Source organism: Colossoma macropomum, unplaced genomic scaffold (assembly GCF_904425465.1).
Source record: "Colossoma macropomum unplaced genomic scaffold, Colossoma_macropomum, whole genome shotgun sequence".
Lineage (NCBI taxonomy): Eukaryota > Metazoa > Chordata > Actinopteri > Characiformes > Serrasalmidae > Colossoma > Colossoma macropomum.
The window spans coordinates 17,550,178-17,563,992 of record NW_023494804.1 but is presented as its reverse complement, the minus strand read 5'-3'; the positions used below and the strand labels follow the sequence as shown (position 1 = coordinate 17,563,992).

Here is a 13,815-nt window from a genome sequence, read left to right as displayed (position 1 = left end):
TGCATTTTGTTTTTTTTTAAACTGTAAATGCTACAACAAAAAACAGACAAGACATTTTTAGTGTGTAATGTTTTATTGCTGTCAGTTTTACTCATATTTTACCAGGTATTAATAGCTCAATCATAAGTGTGTCACTTTGTCTGGCTAAAGTGCATCACACAGTGTTCATACAATTGGCATTAAGACAATAAGTAACTCTGGGCTCCAAGAATTATGGCACATAGCTCATACACCTACATACATACATTTAAAATCACAATGTCAGACAAGTGTCACAAAGTAAAATCAGTTCAAATATTACAATTTCAAATCAAAGTCTGTGTTAAAGGGGAATCCCACTGATTTTTCAAAAAAATCTGCATAATTAATTGGTTAAGATGTAAACAGAGTCATTCAGACTGGTTTGGTGTGAAATGCTCTGTTTTAGAGAAATTTGCAGAGTCAGAATTGTTCACAGTGGTGGTGATAGGAACCAGACGTCCACCTCTAAAAGCTCCCTTTCTTAAAGTTATTACATGAAATGGTAATGAATACACTGTCTGATGTCTGATATGTGTGCTACAATATTTTTGAGAGTGTTTTTGCCAAAAATATATTTTCAAAATCCATTATGGTGGAGGGGTACATGCATGGCTTTGGAAGCTAGAATAGTCCCCAAAGAAAAGTTATCACTACTTTGCCATCATCATTAAATAAAAACAAGAAGACAAGTGTAGGCTCATTTGTGGTTTTTGATAGTAAATAAAATGAATAATGCAGAATTATGCAGAAAATTTTATTAAGTAGTAGAATTCCCATTTAAGTCAATATTAAATATATTGTAAAAATGCTATAATTGGCATGATTTTAAACAGGCAGGATGACCAAGTCCAGTGGCCAACACTTACCAGTGTAAATGCTTGGACAGTAGATCAACAGTGCCCCTAGTGTTAACGCATGTAATCATCTTCAGTTTCTAAAACATTAACTTTGAACCCAGCAAGTGATGATTAAAGGAGGAGTTCAGTTGCTAACAATGCATGAAAGTGACATCCATCTGTTTGCATTATGCAAAGGGAATTATGATAATTGGTGGTTTCACAGGGCCACATTATCTTGTAATGAAAAACGTTTGGGGACAACCAGAGAGATTGAGCATAGCTGAAAAAGTCTCCTAAAAACTTCGAGTAAGATTGTAGATGTGAGTTGCATGTGCAGAGAACACATTACATGCAGTAAAAATAAACATTGCCTCTGACAAAAAAAACACTCTGTTCACTAATGATAGCATTTCACTAACTAGCTTGTTTTGCTTGTGTTATTGATTGAACTCTCTATGTTTTAAAGAGCACAGACTAGAGGAATTTGGGGGCAAGGTTTAGACGTGGCATGCCCTGGTTCCTATAACCACCACTGTAAAGAAAGTGAGTGGTGAGTTTCTCTACAGTTAAACACTCTGTCAGTGACTGAACCAAAAAGGGAAAGTTTGTGAACGAGCTATAACCTGGCTTGAGAAAACCACTGCAATGAAATCCCAGGTGGTTGCTAGTGTTGCTATGGCATCCCAGGTGGTTGCTAGTGTTGCTATGGCATCCCAGGTGGTTGCTAGTGTTGCTATGGCATCCCAGGTGGTTGCTAGTGTTGCTATGGTATCCCAGGTGGTTGCTAGTGTTGCTATGGTATCCCAGGTGGTTGCTATGTCAGTGTGAGAGGTGTCCTTTTTGACATCATTTTTGGCAGTTAGATCTGAATATTTATTAATTCCCTACGGGGGGAATCATAACGTGCAATCAGTTCTAAAAGCTCTATTCCTCTCTAAACTGTTTGATCCTGCAAAGTTTTCTGGTTCTAGCTCAAAAACTGTGACTGGTGAAAACGGTACAAAAAAGTGTAGAACAATAAAGTAAACGGTTAAGTTAGCTTAATCAAGCCAACTTAACTAATCCAGAAGTTTTGAAAAATTAGTGGACTTCTCGTTTTGAGTCATCATTAAATATGACACGAAAAAAGTTTGCTAGCTAGCTTGTGTTAGTGACTGTACTCTGGATGTTTAACGATCACTGACTAGAGGGGCGTAACTTTGTTTGAGGCGGATTTTGCCACCATCCAACACCAAAGGTTTACCCAGATGTGTATTCTCATTATAAGATCACATTTGCCCTGTGAGAATAGATAACTGGTGGCTAATACCTTCCTTTTATTGTTAGCTATATTAGCATGTTGGGTTGAGCTATTACTTTAAGGTTTGGACAGTTTGAAATTGAGTCAGTGTGGTCACATCCATCATACATGGAAAAAAGACTTCAGCGTGTCTAATGCATTATACTAAATTGAATAACTGATATTTTGAACACATTCTCCTCTAATTCCACTGCAGTGTCACTATCTGTCTCCAGAAACCTGGAGTTAAAGGCTGGTAACGTGTTTTGACAAAAGTCTCCCTTTCACAGTTTCTAGCAGCTGTTACTGTTTTTTTTCCCCCCACAATGCACTATTAAAGTTCATGATTGGATTCCCTTTTTTCATAAACATCATGATTGGTAATAATTACATTAGAGTTAATAAAGTTGAGGTAAGTTAGAACAATATCTAACCTTGCTAGTGAATAGTAATTGCATGATAATGGCTCAATGAATACTCCTTAGCAGTACCTATGCCTCATTAAAAATATGATTGGTCCTAACAGCAGATACTTCTGTCTGATTACTGAACAGGTCTGTGTTATCTGTAGTAATGGCTATCTTTACGGTTCCAAGAATAGAGCACTGCTTTGAATAGCCATGTATAAGAAAAAACTGCACAGCAGCATGATCTGTGGCTCATAATGAGGTAACCGCATATCAGTTTTCATCTCAGTTTAAACAAGAATGAATCTGACCATGCTGATACGCTAAACCAGTAATATTTAGATGAGGGACACTCATGCACATAGGTAAGTGGGCAAAAGCACTGCAGGAGTTTGGACTCATTAGGTTCCGGAAGTGTTAGTAAAATATGTAACGTGATGTAGGGTATAAATGATAAATCCCTTTCTTTGTCCATTAATTAGAGGCGTTGTTTTCTTCAAAGTGGAGCTAGCTTCGGTCTACCTCGGCTGAAGGTCTGGGTAGAAAATTCCATGAATTACGCCCTCAATGACGACGTTTGAAAACGTGTCTGAAAAAGGAGAGAAAGCATTTTTTGAGCGAAAAGACTTTGTTCTAAAGTACAGCATAGCAATAATGTAAAAAAAAAACAGGAGCATATCTCTACCATCCTAACAAAACACCACCAATTTTTTTTTTTTCTTAAAAGTTTAGTCAGTCTTTGTTTGCACTGAAATCTAGAGGCCTTGTTAATAAAATATACCTGAATTTCATTCTTAATTTATTCTAGGCATTTGTATACGGCTGATTTATAAAAACATACTCTCATTACATAGCTCTTATTCATCAGAGTTGCCCAAAAAGAGTGCATATTTGACTACCCTTAACAAAACTTTCGTGTCACTTCATACCGAGCGGAGATTTGAGCGAAAATGAAGAATCGACTTAAGTGTGTGAAATCAAGCGCCATCCTAGTAGCACCTCACTTACATGTCATTTACATGAAGCACACCCTAATTCATGCAGATGTTTCACCAATAAAACAGCATTCAACAGTTTGTAAGCCAATGGCTGTGATCGTAGGCGGAGTTTGGGGTTAAGCAGTAAGTGCACAGCTCCCCCTACTGAACAAACTTTGCAGTGTTAAAAATACAAAAACTGGAAAGAATTAACTGTGAAATAAACAAAGCGGTAAAGATGGTAAAATGATGCGATTGCTTATTTTTCTTAAAATAACATTTAAATGCTGTATTACTGTAGTGTATGAGCTTCTGCACTAGCTGTGTTTTGTATTGTTTATTTTGTAGGTGGAGTCAGTGGTAGAAAACAAATCACAGTGTAGTATGTCTTCTAAATCGAACATGGAATAGTTGCATTTATAAACGAGGCCCAAAGTGTTTTCTTAAAGGAGTGTTTCAGCCCAAAACTAGTCTTTTATATATTATTTGTCTTGTTATATCCTGTAGTGCAGAATCACATCACTCCTCAGCTGTATTAGTCTGACACTCACTACCCATCATACGTTTCGCAAATACACAAGTATGACAATAAGTGACCACACCCTCTACAGTGAACACACTTCTTCAAAATTTAATGCACAATTAGTGTTTATTTGCTGAATATAGCAGGCAACAAAATATGGCTATTTTCAGTTGTATTTTTTCCAATATGTTAAATTCATTAAATAAACCGTAACTGTGCACTAAATGTGCAGAAGTGTGTTCTCTGTAAAGGATGTTTTAACATTTTACTCTTGAATTAGTCTAGACTAACAAGACAAACGAGCTGGCTAATTCAATGGCAAATCCCTCCAAACACATTCACAGATACACAAAACACAAACAAGCTGGGGCAGCACTGGACCAGGTGGTTGCCAGGAAACAAAATGATTTGGGTGGGGCCACAACCACAAGCTGACCACACCACTACAGTGTTTTTTCTGTTTCTGCTAGCTATGCAGTGTAAAACCAAACTCCTTTTGAAAATACAGATAATCTAAAAGGACCAATCTCCAATATCACAAGCACATTTTCCAGGTACTTTTACTGTTATTCCATTTGCAATTCTGCTATGGGGCCCCCTGCTGGCTGACGCTCTGGGCTGTAGCCTCTAAAGCACAGTGGAGGTTAATATGGTTGAGTTAGTCTTGGTACCAGATGCCTTGATTCCATTTACATTAACAGACACTCTTATCCAGAGTGACTTACAAAAGGGCTGTCCAGTTCAAAGAAAGTGTTGTTTTAAGTACAGTGAGGTTAGAGGTCCACATCTGGCGAGAGGTCATTTTTAACTTTGGAATAAAACAGACTGGGATCTGATTGAGGCCCCATTCGATCAGATTCTGCTTAAACGCCTGTAAGACCTACATCACAGTCTGTCCCTCAAATAAGCCTCTGCATTGAGCAGCGTTAGCTTTTAATCTGTATTTTAAAGAAATTAAGTGTGAAGATGTTCTTTCAGAGGGAAGCCGGATTCATTCGACTGATGTGATGAAAGATTTCCAGCTTCTTTACTTATGGGTACTGATTTCCAAACAGGGCTGCTTTTTAAGAGATGCTTCTGTGGCCATAATGTGCTAAAAATGGCAGACCATGAGGGAGGGTTGATTCCACAGCAGTGGTTATATGAAATTTAGGCTAATAATTTAGGGCTAATAGAGCCTGTAATTTTAGGCTAATACAGCCTTAATGATGGTGTTATTAGAGAGTCACAATAGAAAGACCGCATATTCACCCAGTCTGACTTAGATGGAGGTCGATGAAGTCAAGAACTCTGCACGCAAGCCTCAGCAAAGCCTGCTGATCCTTCTATAAATGTCTATGAAACAGCTGCCCAAAACTGACCAATGAGCATGTTTGATTTGGCCTGCCAGAAAGTTACCATGACCCCACCTCCACACTCAATTAGTGACCAAAAACATTTATATACTATAAATTACTTATTAAACTCATTTTCCTTTTAAATTTATATTTTAGAAACAGTTTAGCTTCGAAATACAGTGTAACGAGATCATCCATTGCAAAAAAAAAAAAAATCTTCAAGTATCATGATATATTTTTGCCATATTGCCACCCCATCTGTTTAATGAAATAAAAACAAATATACCATTCGTAGCAGGAAGCAGATAGGGGTCCCTCAGGAAGAGCAATGCTGGCTGATGTGTCAGTTTACTGCAAAGGGGAGGGAGAGGGGGAGAGAGAGAGAGAGAGAGAGAGAGCGAGAGAAAGAGAGAGAAAAACAGAGGGAAAGAAAAAGGGAGGGAGAAATAAGAGATGTGGAATTAGGGAGAGAAAAAGCAGAACAGTGTGACTCATGAACAGCTTCTCTTTTTCGCCTACGTGACACAGGCATACAGCTGACAGTGCAGTTCATCACACAGGAGTGTCCTTTCTGGAAGTGAGAACGCCCATTCATTTCCACATACATCTGTTTACAAAAGACATGCTTAAAATAACAGCTGGCCACCATGAAAATTACATATCGGTCTAAATGAACTCTTCTTTAGATAATAAGCCAGTGTCAATTATACTTCATGCTGGGCTGCATACTATGGACAGAAAAAATAGTGCGGTTATATTGCTATGTTATTGTAGATGCAATATGCCTTGGATTGCTTTGAAATTCACTGGTGAACCAAAGATGATCTGACGTGATTAAAGCTTGGCCTGCATTATTTTGACCAAAATTAGTCAAAGCCGCACTATGTAGTAGGGGTGGGAATCTCTAGGCACCTCACGATTCGATTCGATTATGATTCAGAGGCTGTGATGCGATTATAAAACGATTATCGATGCATCTTTTTTTCTATACAGGATTTCTTTTTCCTCTCACTGTGTGACAACTTGGAACTTTTAAAGCAAAGTATTTGTAATGATTCATAATGAATTTACTTCCAATATCTTTTATTACTAAATCAAATGGAAGTGATGTGGCAAGTGAACTGGAAGGCTCTCATTCACTGCTCTTGTTTGGAGCACATGAGACGCTGCTGCCACTCGTCTGTGATAAAATGTTACAGCAGTTACGGTGAAATAAGATCCTGTGGCAGTGGATGTCCACAGAGCAGATTACAGCTATAATATCCGTTTTCTTTAGTGATTCCATAACTTCAGCTTTGGTCTCATTGTAGAGAGTGGGGGGGGGGTCGCTGTGTCAGTAAAATATCTTCAAGACGGGATGCTGTATATCGGCATAGCGCAAAAGCCCTGGTTCTCAAAGACTGAGTACGGATGCAAATCCTTGGCAATAAAAGTTGTGATAGAGTTTGTAACTCGTTTCGTTCTTTCCGAGTTGGATGGAAGTTTTGACATTGCTTGATCGATGGTTCTCTAGTAGGCAGCAACTACAACTGGGTGGAAAATGGATGGAAACATGTAATATGGTTTTCCCCCTGAACTCCATAGAAGCAAAAGTTCTTTCAAATGCTAGCTCAAGTGAGGGCAACCTGCAGCTCTTTTACTGGCCAGTTGCGGCTCCACATCAGAGTTAGATTTCTAGGTAAAAATAAAATAATCCTCCTTTGCAGTAAAATAAAGCTCTGCTGATCGTTCAAACACAGTTTTAACAATAAATGATCTTAAACACTGGAATTAATGTAGCATACAACTGCTAGTTCACCTAGCTAGTAGCTAACGAAAAGGCAAAGTGAAAGATTTAAGACGAACATCGATAATTTGAAGATGAAAAGACTTATTTGCATTTATAATCACTCAAGCTGGTTTCCTGATACGTTTAATCTGCAGTGAAAACTGTCAAACACTAAAAAAAAAACAGGTGAAACTGAAGTCAGTTTCTCGTTCTCCAGCTTCTTGTTTGAATTTTCTCGCTCCACCTTAAATGGTGGAGCAGTTACATTCTGGCGCCTCACGTGCCATTTAAGGTGGAACGGGAAAATTCGAACAAGGAGCTGGAGAACGAGAAACTAATTTCAGCCTCGTAAAAAGTAGAACATTAAGAGACATTTTACAAGAAACTGTTCTACATTTGTGTAAAAGTTTCCTGCTGGTGATGCAAGAAAAGCGGATACAGCTGAGCTAAAGCTTAAAGCTGAGCATAGTAAGTCTGCATTTTTGTTTGTATTATATTTTTAGCCTACACTAAGACATTAGCACGTACTGAGACACACGTACAGCCAAGATGGTAAAATGGACTCAAAAGGTGGTTTGATTTTTGTTGCAAAGACAAAATGGCTCTTTTTAACATTTGAGTTGCGACCCCTGCACTAGCTTTTAATGTAGTGTGCACAGACTGTCCGGGCGCTGCACTTCTGCACTTCGCAAATTTCTGCCTTTTGCGCATTTGATATCAGGTTCAGGGCTTTCTTGTTTTACTTTCTCCTTTATTTTGCAGAACTATTGTACAAAGGCAATACAACACTCAAAGTGTTATCGCAAATAACATTGCGGCTGTGATTATCTACTGTACTCGACCGAATCACAGCCACGATAATATTCATGACAACGCCCTTCCTCTTGTGTTTTATGGCTTAAATATATTCTGCAGCCCTTTTTTACACACAAAAATACAACTGTACATACCTCGACTCTTCTGATTCTGTTTCAAATGACCTGAAAGCAAAGTAAAAACACATTAAGCAAGCAGATAAAAGCCAAACATTCTTAAGGCTGCTGAACTCAAGGCCGAGGACAGGCACTGGCCTCTGCAGTGCAGCAGTCAGCTTTCTAAGTGCTCTTTCTTCAAATCCCAAATTACACAGCAGCAGTAGTCCTTACCCACAACTCTCGGTTTTTGGCAGAGATGGGAAGTGCCGGATGTTGAGGAAATCCAGGAATATCTTTGGAAGGATCTCGTTTTCCATGATTATAGTCTACGAAAAAAAACAACACAAAGCTAAATGGTCATCATGGAGGAGTGGGGAAAGGCAGTTTTCTACTGTGTAGGTTAAAATGATAGCACATGCCCACGTGAAGTGACTGAAGTTTGGGGTCATGCATTAAAGACGCTCTCAGAGTAAGTGCTAACCCAAGACTAGTTTTTGCTTTTTTACATCCTGATGACTGTAATTATGTGGACGAGGGCGGAGCTGACCCTCGATCAGCACTAAAAGTGTCAAGTTTTGAATGGGAATAGAAAAGTCAATCAAATCGAGCATCTTTGAAAGAAGGGGCAGCACTATGATTTTGATTTCATGCTTTTTATTCCCCTTCGTCAAACAAAATAAGTTCGCTTTGCCAAATGAAATAATGGAGTTTGATTGCCAGTAACAACAAATCAAGCAGCAGCAAAAGCTATTTTCGATTCAAAGTGGATGGACAGTAGGTTATTTCTGTGGGAAAAGTCCTACAATGCATGCAAGTTCATCTAGACTCAAGGTTACCGAATAGTTTGAATAGAAAAATCGAATAGAAAAAAATAAAAAGGGTTTTGAATGATTACACATGTAATCAGCATTATTACATACTTTCTAAACATATGGAAGCCATACCTGAAGGTAAAGCTCAAGTCCCTGTCGTCTCTGCTCCAAAACCTTGGGGACCCAGTTCCTCACATGCTTTGATGGAATCTCAGGGGGTTTAATGATCTTCTTCAGCTGCAAGGAACCCAAATAAAGAATGAACAACAAGCAACAAAGTCTTGTGAAAACATCTTCAAGAGCAAGCCTTGAAGTAAACTGCCATCCCAGTTGTGTTAATCTTTTATCCATTGGCTTTAGATCTAGGCTTAAAGGGGAATTTCAATGGTTTTTCAAAATTTGTGCCCAATTAAATTATTAAAACATAGATAAAGTCATACAGAGAGGTTTGGTGTGAAATAGTTATTTGTAGAGACTCAGATTTCTTTACAGTGGTGGTGATAGGAACCAGAGGGCCCCAATACTACAACACTAATGTAGTCATTTTGTGTACTGTTCATGATGGTAAAATAGTGATGCATCTGAAAAAAGAACTCTTTTGTGACTATTTTGGCTTTCTATAGCCTGAATATATCCCTCCACCATAAATGGATTTAAAACATTGTGTTTTAGGCCAAAATCTTCTTAAATCTGTCGTAAAACAGTGTCTCAGACATCAGGCAGTGTATTCATAACCATTTATATAATAACTTTCTGTGAGGGAGCTTTTAGAGGTGGACGTCTGGTTCCTATCACCAGCACTGTGAACAATTCTGACTCTGTAAGTTTCTCTAGAACAAAGCATTTCACACCAAACCACTCTGAATGACTTTGTTCACATTATCCACTTAATCATGCAGAAATTCTCCTTTAATCTGTGTGAAACTGGCCCAAGTGAAGAAGCATGACTGTATGAATTGTGTAATATCACTGCTCTGGGTGAAAAGGACATGAACTCTATACACATACTGCCTCGTAACTACTTAAACACCCACATGCCAACGGAGTCATAGGACTGCTTTTGTGAAATGTTCCTTAAAGATTTAAGAGTTCCCAGCACAGATTAAGTCTAATCCTAGATTAAACAAACAGAATAATAATAAGAACATAACGAAACAAAGGAGAATCCCCCAACACTGATTCAATCTAAGGCTTTAATTTTAAGTTGACCATTAAAACTAGAAAACACAATTTGTGCATTGGAGGTCAACAAGCATTATATTAAAAAAATTATGTTTAGCAAGAACTAAAATATTTCTTTTTGAATTTTCCATTCCACCTTAAATGGAAAAACCCTTGATGAGCCCATACACCCTATAAACACACTTCCACATTTAATGTAAGGCATTTTAAAAACTGGAATAATTTAAATAGTACTAGGACAATATAATTATTTACAGTATATTTATTAATAATGTCCTAAACACAGGAAAACCTTGCTTCAAAAGGTCATCCTGGACTTTTCTGTAGGACAAATAAGGTAAATATTATTAATATTCACAAAATATTGAGGTTGAGCAGTAAAAGAATCATCCATATGAAAGTGTTGCTCAAGATTTAGATATTGTACTTCTCATTTCAAATGATCTGAGCAGTCTGGTTAGTTTGGGCTATTATGTAAAAAGAACTTTACAGAAAGTTGTCATAGTAGTCTAATAACATTGCTTATTTATTCATTAAATATCAGAAATTACTTGGATAGTGTACTGAAAGGGAACACTGGTTAGGCCTAACCAATATAGCAATTGTACTTCAGGGAAAAAAAGGTTAATTATTGAAATTTGTTTGTTTCAAATATAGGCAACTGATAAATGTTCTGAATTTTTTGTGTGCATTTAATTTTTCTGTATATGATGTATCATGAAGATGAGTTAGGTGGGCTTATTAGGGGTGTTTCCCCAAAACAAATGGAATGCTATTGCTTTGCTGGTTGCAAACGTCACCATCAAATCAGTGCATGTTAAGACTGATGTGTTTAAAAGTACTGCATGTGGGCATTTTGCAACACAGGAAGAGAAACTACAAAAAAAAATCTGAAAATGTCTCTCTCAGCATTTCCAAATGCTACTAATGTTATTTTTATTACTATTATTTCACGCAATTCTCCAGAGGCTCAAGTCAAAGCTGCCCAAGCTCTAATTTCTCCAAACTCAAGAATGCAGAATTATGATGATTTAGTAATTTTAATGTAATTTCTCACTGGGAAGGCTCAATTTGATTCTCTTACATTTAAATTTAAGTGTCAGCTGTCTTATACACTTAAAAGTGATGGTCCGTCAAGGGTTCTTTAGTAAAGAAAATGTTTTTATATAGAGCCATGAACACTCAAAGAACCCTTTGCATGATTAAAGATATCTTTATGCTTGATGGTGAATGTGCTGAAAGTGGTTCTATATAAAACCTTTTTGAAAAGGGTTCTATGTAGCACCAAAAGGGTTCTTCTGTTGGTTCAATGTCAAGCTTGACACAATAGAATCACCAAAAATCGTGCATCTACAAAACATTGTCCATCAATCTAAAGAACCCATTCATGATGCAAAGAACCTTTTAATCACGCAAAGCGTTCTTTGAGAGGTCTTGGTTCTATATAGAACCATTTTCTTTGCTAAAGAACCCTTGAAGAACCATCTTTTTTAAAAGTGTAGTATAAAAGAATCAGGCCTACAACATACAGGATTCACTATCTACCAGACTTTATGGGCCTGAAGTTCAGCTTATCACAACCAGAAAACAGCAGTTGGTCAATGTGGTTAGTGGTTTGGTGATTATTCACAACAAAAACTACTATTATGTATCTATATTTTAATATAATTTCATTTGGTTTCTTATTTGCCTTCTTTTCTTATTTGGTTTCTTTTTCTTATTTATCTTGTTACTGTAATTTTCCGTTCCACCTTAAATGCTGCAGCAGTTACATTCTGGCGCCTCAAGACGTTCCAACAAGAAGCTGCAAGGAAAGTAACCTAAGTAAGCAGGTTAAAATCTCCCAAAAAACTCACCATTTTATGCAGAGCATGAAATTCACTGTATCGTTTCTCCACCGTGTGCTGCCTGCCGCTCATCAGCACCTCGATTTTAAAAACCTTTTGGAGGGAAAAGGTACAAAAATCTCCTGAATTAAGGACTCCTAGATACCAACGCAACCGGCTTCAGCCTAAATAAACTCATTATGTTGCATTTTTTGTAAATGTGCAACCCAAAATGCCAATTCATATCACATTAAACAACTTAAACTCCTTAAAAAGGAGAAAATAACAGCGCTATTAGCTGTATTTCTCTATTGGCTTTAATGCAGCACTGCCATAAATCTCAGGCTGAAAAGCAGAGACAGCTCACCGTGTAGCCTTTTTCCATCGCGTTGTCCTCTGATCTGAAAGAGGGGATGGACACTGATACGGGGTGCATTGTTGTAGTGATTAAAACAATTATTCTTTTTCATTTACGCCCTGCTACTTAGGTTATTTCACAGGCTGTCAAGTTCAGCCTGGTACAAAAACAACTGAGTAGTTCAGCGGGACTCGTTCGGCATTTGTGCTTCTGCGTCTAATAAAAAAGAAACACTGACCCCTACCGGACTGGAGAAGGTTGATTCACTTTACTGAACCGATTCCGTTCGTTCAGTTGACGGAACCGATTCTTTTGAACTCTCAGTGGTTGTTGCTCGTATTGTGCTAGTGGGGATTTGGGTGCTTGAAGGGGAATTCCACCAATTGTTCAAAAATCCTGAATAAATAGGTTCTTGAGATGTAAACAGAGTCATTCAGAGTTGTTTGGTGTGAAGTGGTTAATTGTTTAGACTATAGATTTTTTTTTACAGTGGTGGTAAAAAGAACCAGGGGTCATCATGACTACAACACAAATATAGCCATTTTATTTCCTGTCCAGAACCACCAGTGAACCTAAACGTGTCTTCTGAGATTTATGTGGAGTGTTGATGATGATGAAAAATGGGTAAAACTAGAAAAATATAGTGCAGTAACAGACTGTGCAAATATGAATAGCGCAGTAATACTAGGACATAAAGTACAATAACAGTACAGTAAATGCAAAGATGCGGTTAAAGTGGCAGTTCAGCAAGGTCACAGCCTCAGTGAAGAAGCTCTTCCTGAGTCTGCTGGTGTAGGAGCGGAGGCTTCTGTAATGCCTGCCAGATGGGAGGAGGGTGAAAAGTCCATGGTTAGGATGAGAAATATCCCTGATAATGTTCCTCGTCCTGCCCAGGCAGCTCTTATGAAAAATGTTTGTTTTTTTTCCCCTCCAGTCTTGTTTATTATAGCAAACAGATAAGATACAGAGTGTGATAATATTATGTATAATGCAGTATAATGACATACTGAGAATTAAAAAAAGAAAAAATTTAAATACAGCAAATAACAAATATCAATGGTACTGCAATCAATATTATCATGGAAAATGTGCTTAATGGAGGGTAGCTGGGCACCTGTGATACGTTTGGCAGTTTTCACCACCTGCTGGAGCGCTTTGTGGTCAGATGCGGAGCAGTTGCCGAACCACACTGAGATGCAGTTTGTCAGTATACTCTAAGTGGAACACCGGTAAAAGTTCACCAGTACCCTGGGACACAGGTAAACTTTCTTGAGGCTCCGCAGGAAGTAAATATGCTGTTGCACCTTTTTGACCATGATGGAGGAGTTTAGGGACCAGGTGAGCTCTTCCGAGATGTGGATACCAAGGAACTTGAAGCCAGACATGCACTCTACCTCAGCTCTGCTGATGTAGATGGGGGAGTGTGCCTGGCTCCTACCCTTCCTGGCAAGTCCACTATGATCTCCTTGGTTTTCTGGGTGTTGAGCACCAGGTTTTTGTCATCACACCATGCCGCCCGGTGCTGCACCTCATTACTGTAGGCTGTCTCATCATAACCTTTGTTCAGACCTA

General features: G+C 38.1%; 1 protein-coding gene across 1 annotated transcript; it reads right to left on the bottom strand.

Annotated features, from left to right (window-relative positions):
* Positions 1–1,549: 1,549 nt before the first annotated feature.
* Positions 1,550–12,445, bottom strand: snx24 (sorting nexin 24). Its single transcript, XM_036594275.1, has 7 exons — positions 12,253–12,445; positions 11,916–11,999; positions 9,010–9,114; positions 8,297–8,391; positions 8,102–8,131; positions 5,670–5,734; positions 1,550–3,135 (listed from the first exon to the last, which is right to left on the bottom strand). The coding sequence occupies exons 1-7, from the start codon at positions 12,319–12,321 to the stop codon at positions 3,065–3,067; spliced, it is 519 nt and encodes a 172-aa protein (XP_036450168.1). The 5' UTR covers positions 12,322–12,445; the 3' UTR covers positions 1,550–3,064.
* Positions 12,446–13,815: the final 1,370 nt, after the last annotated feature.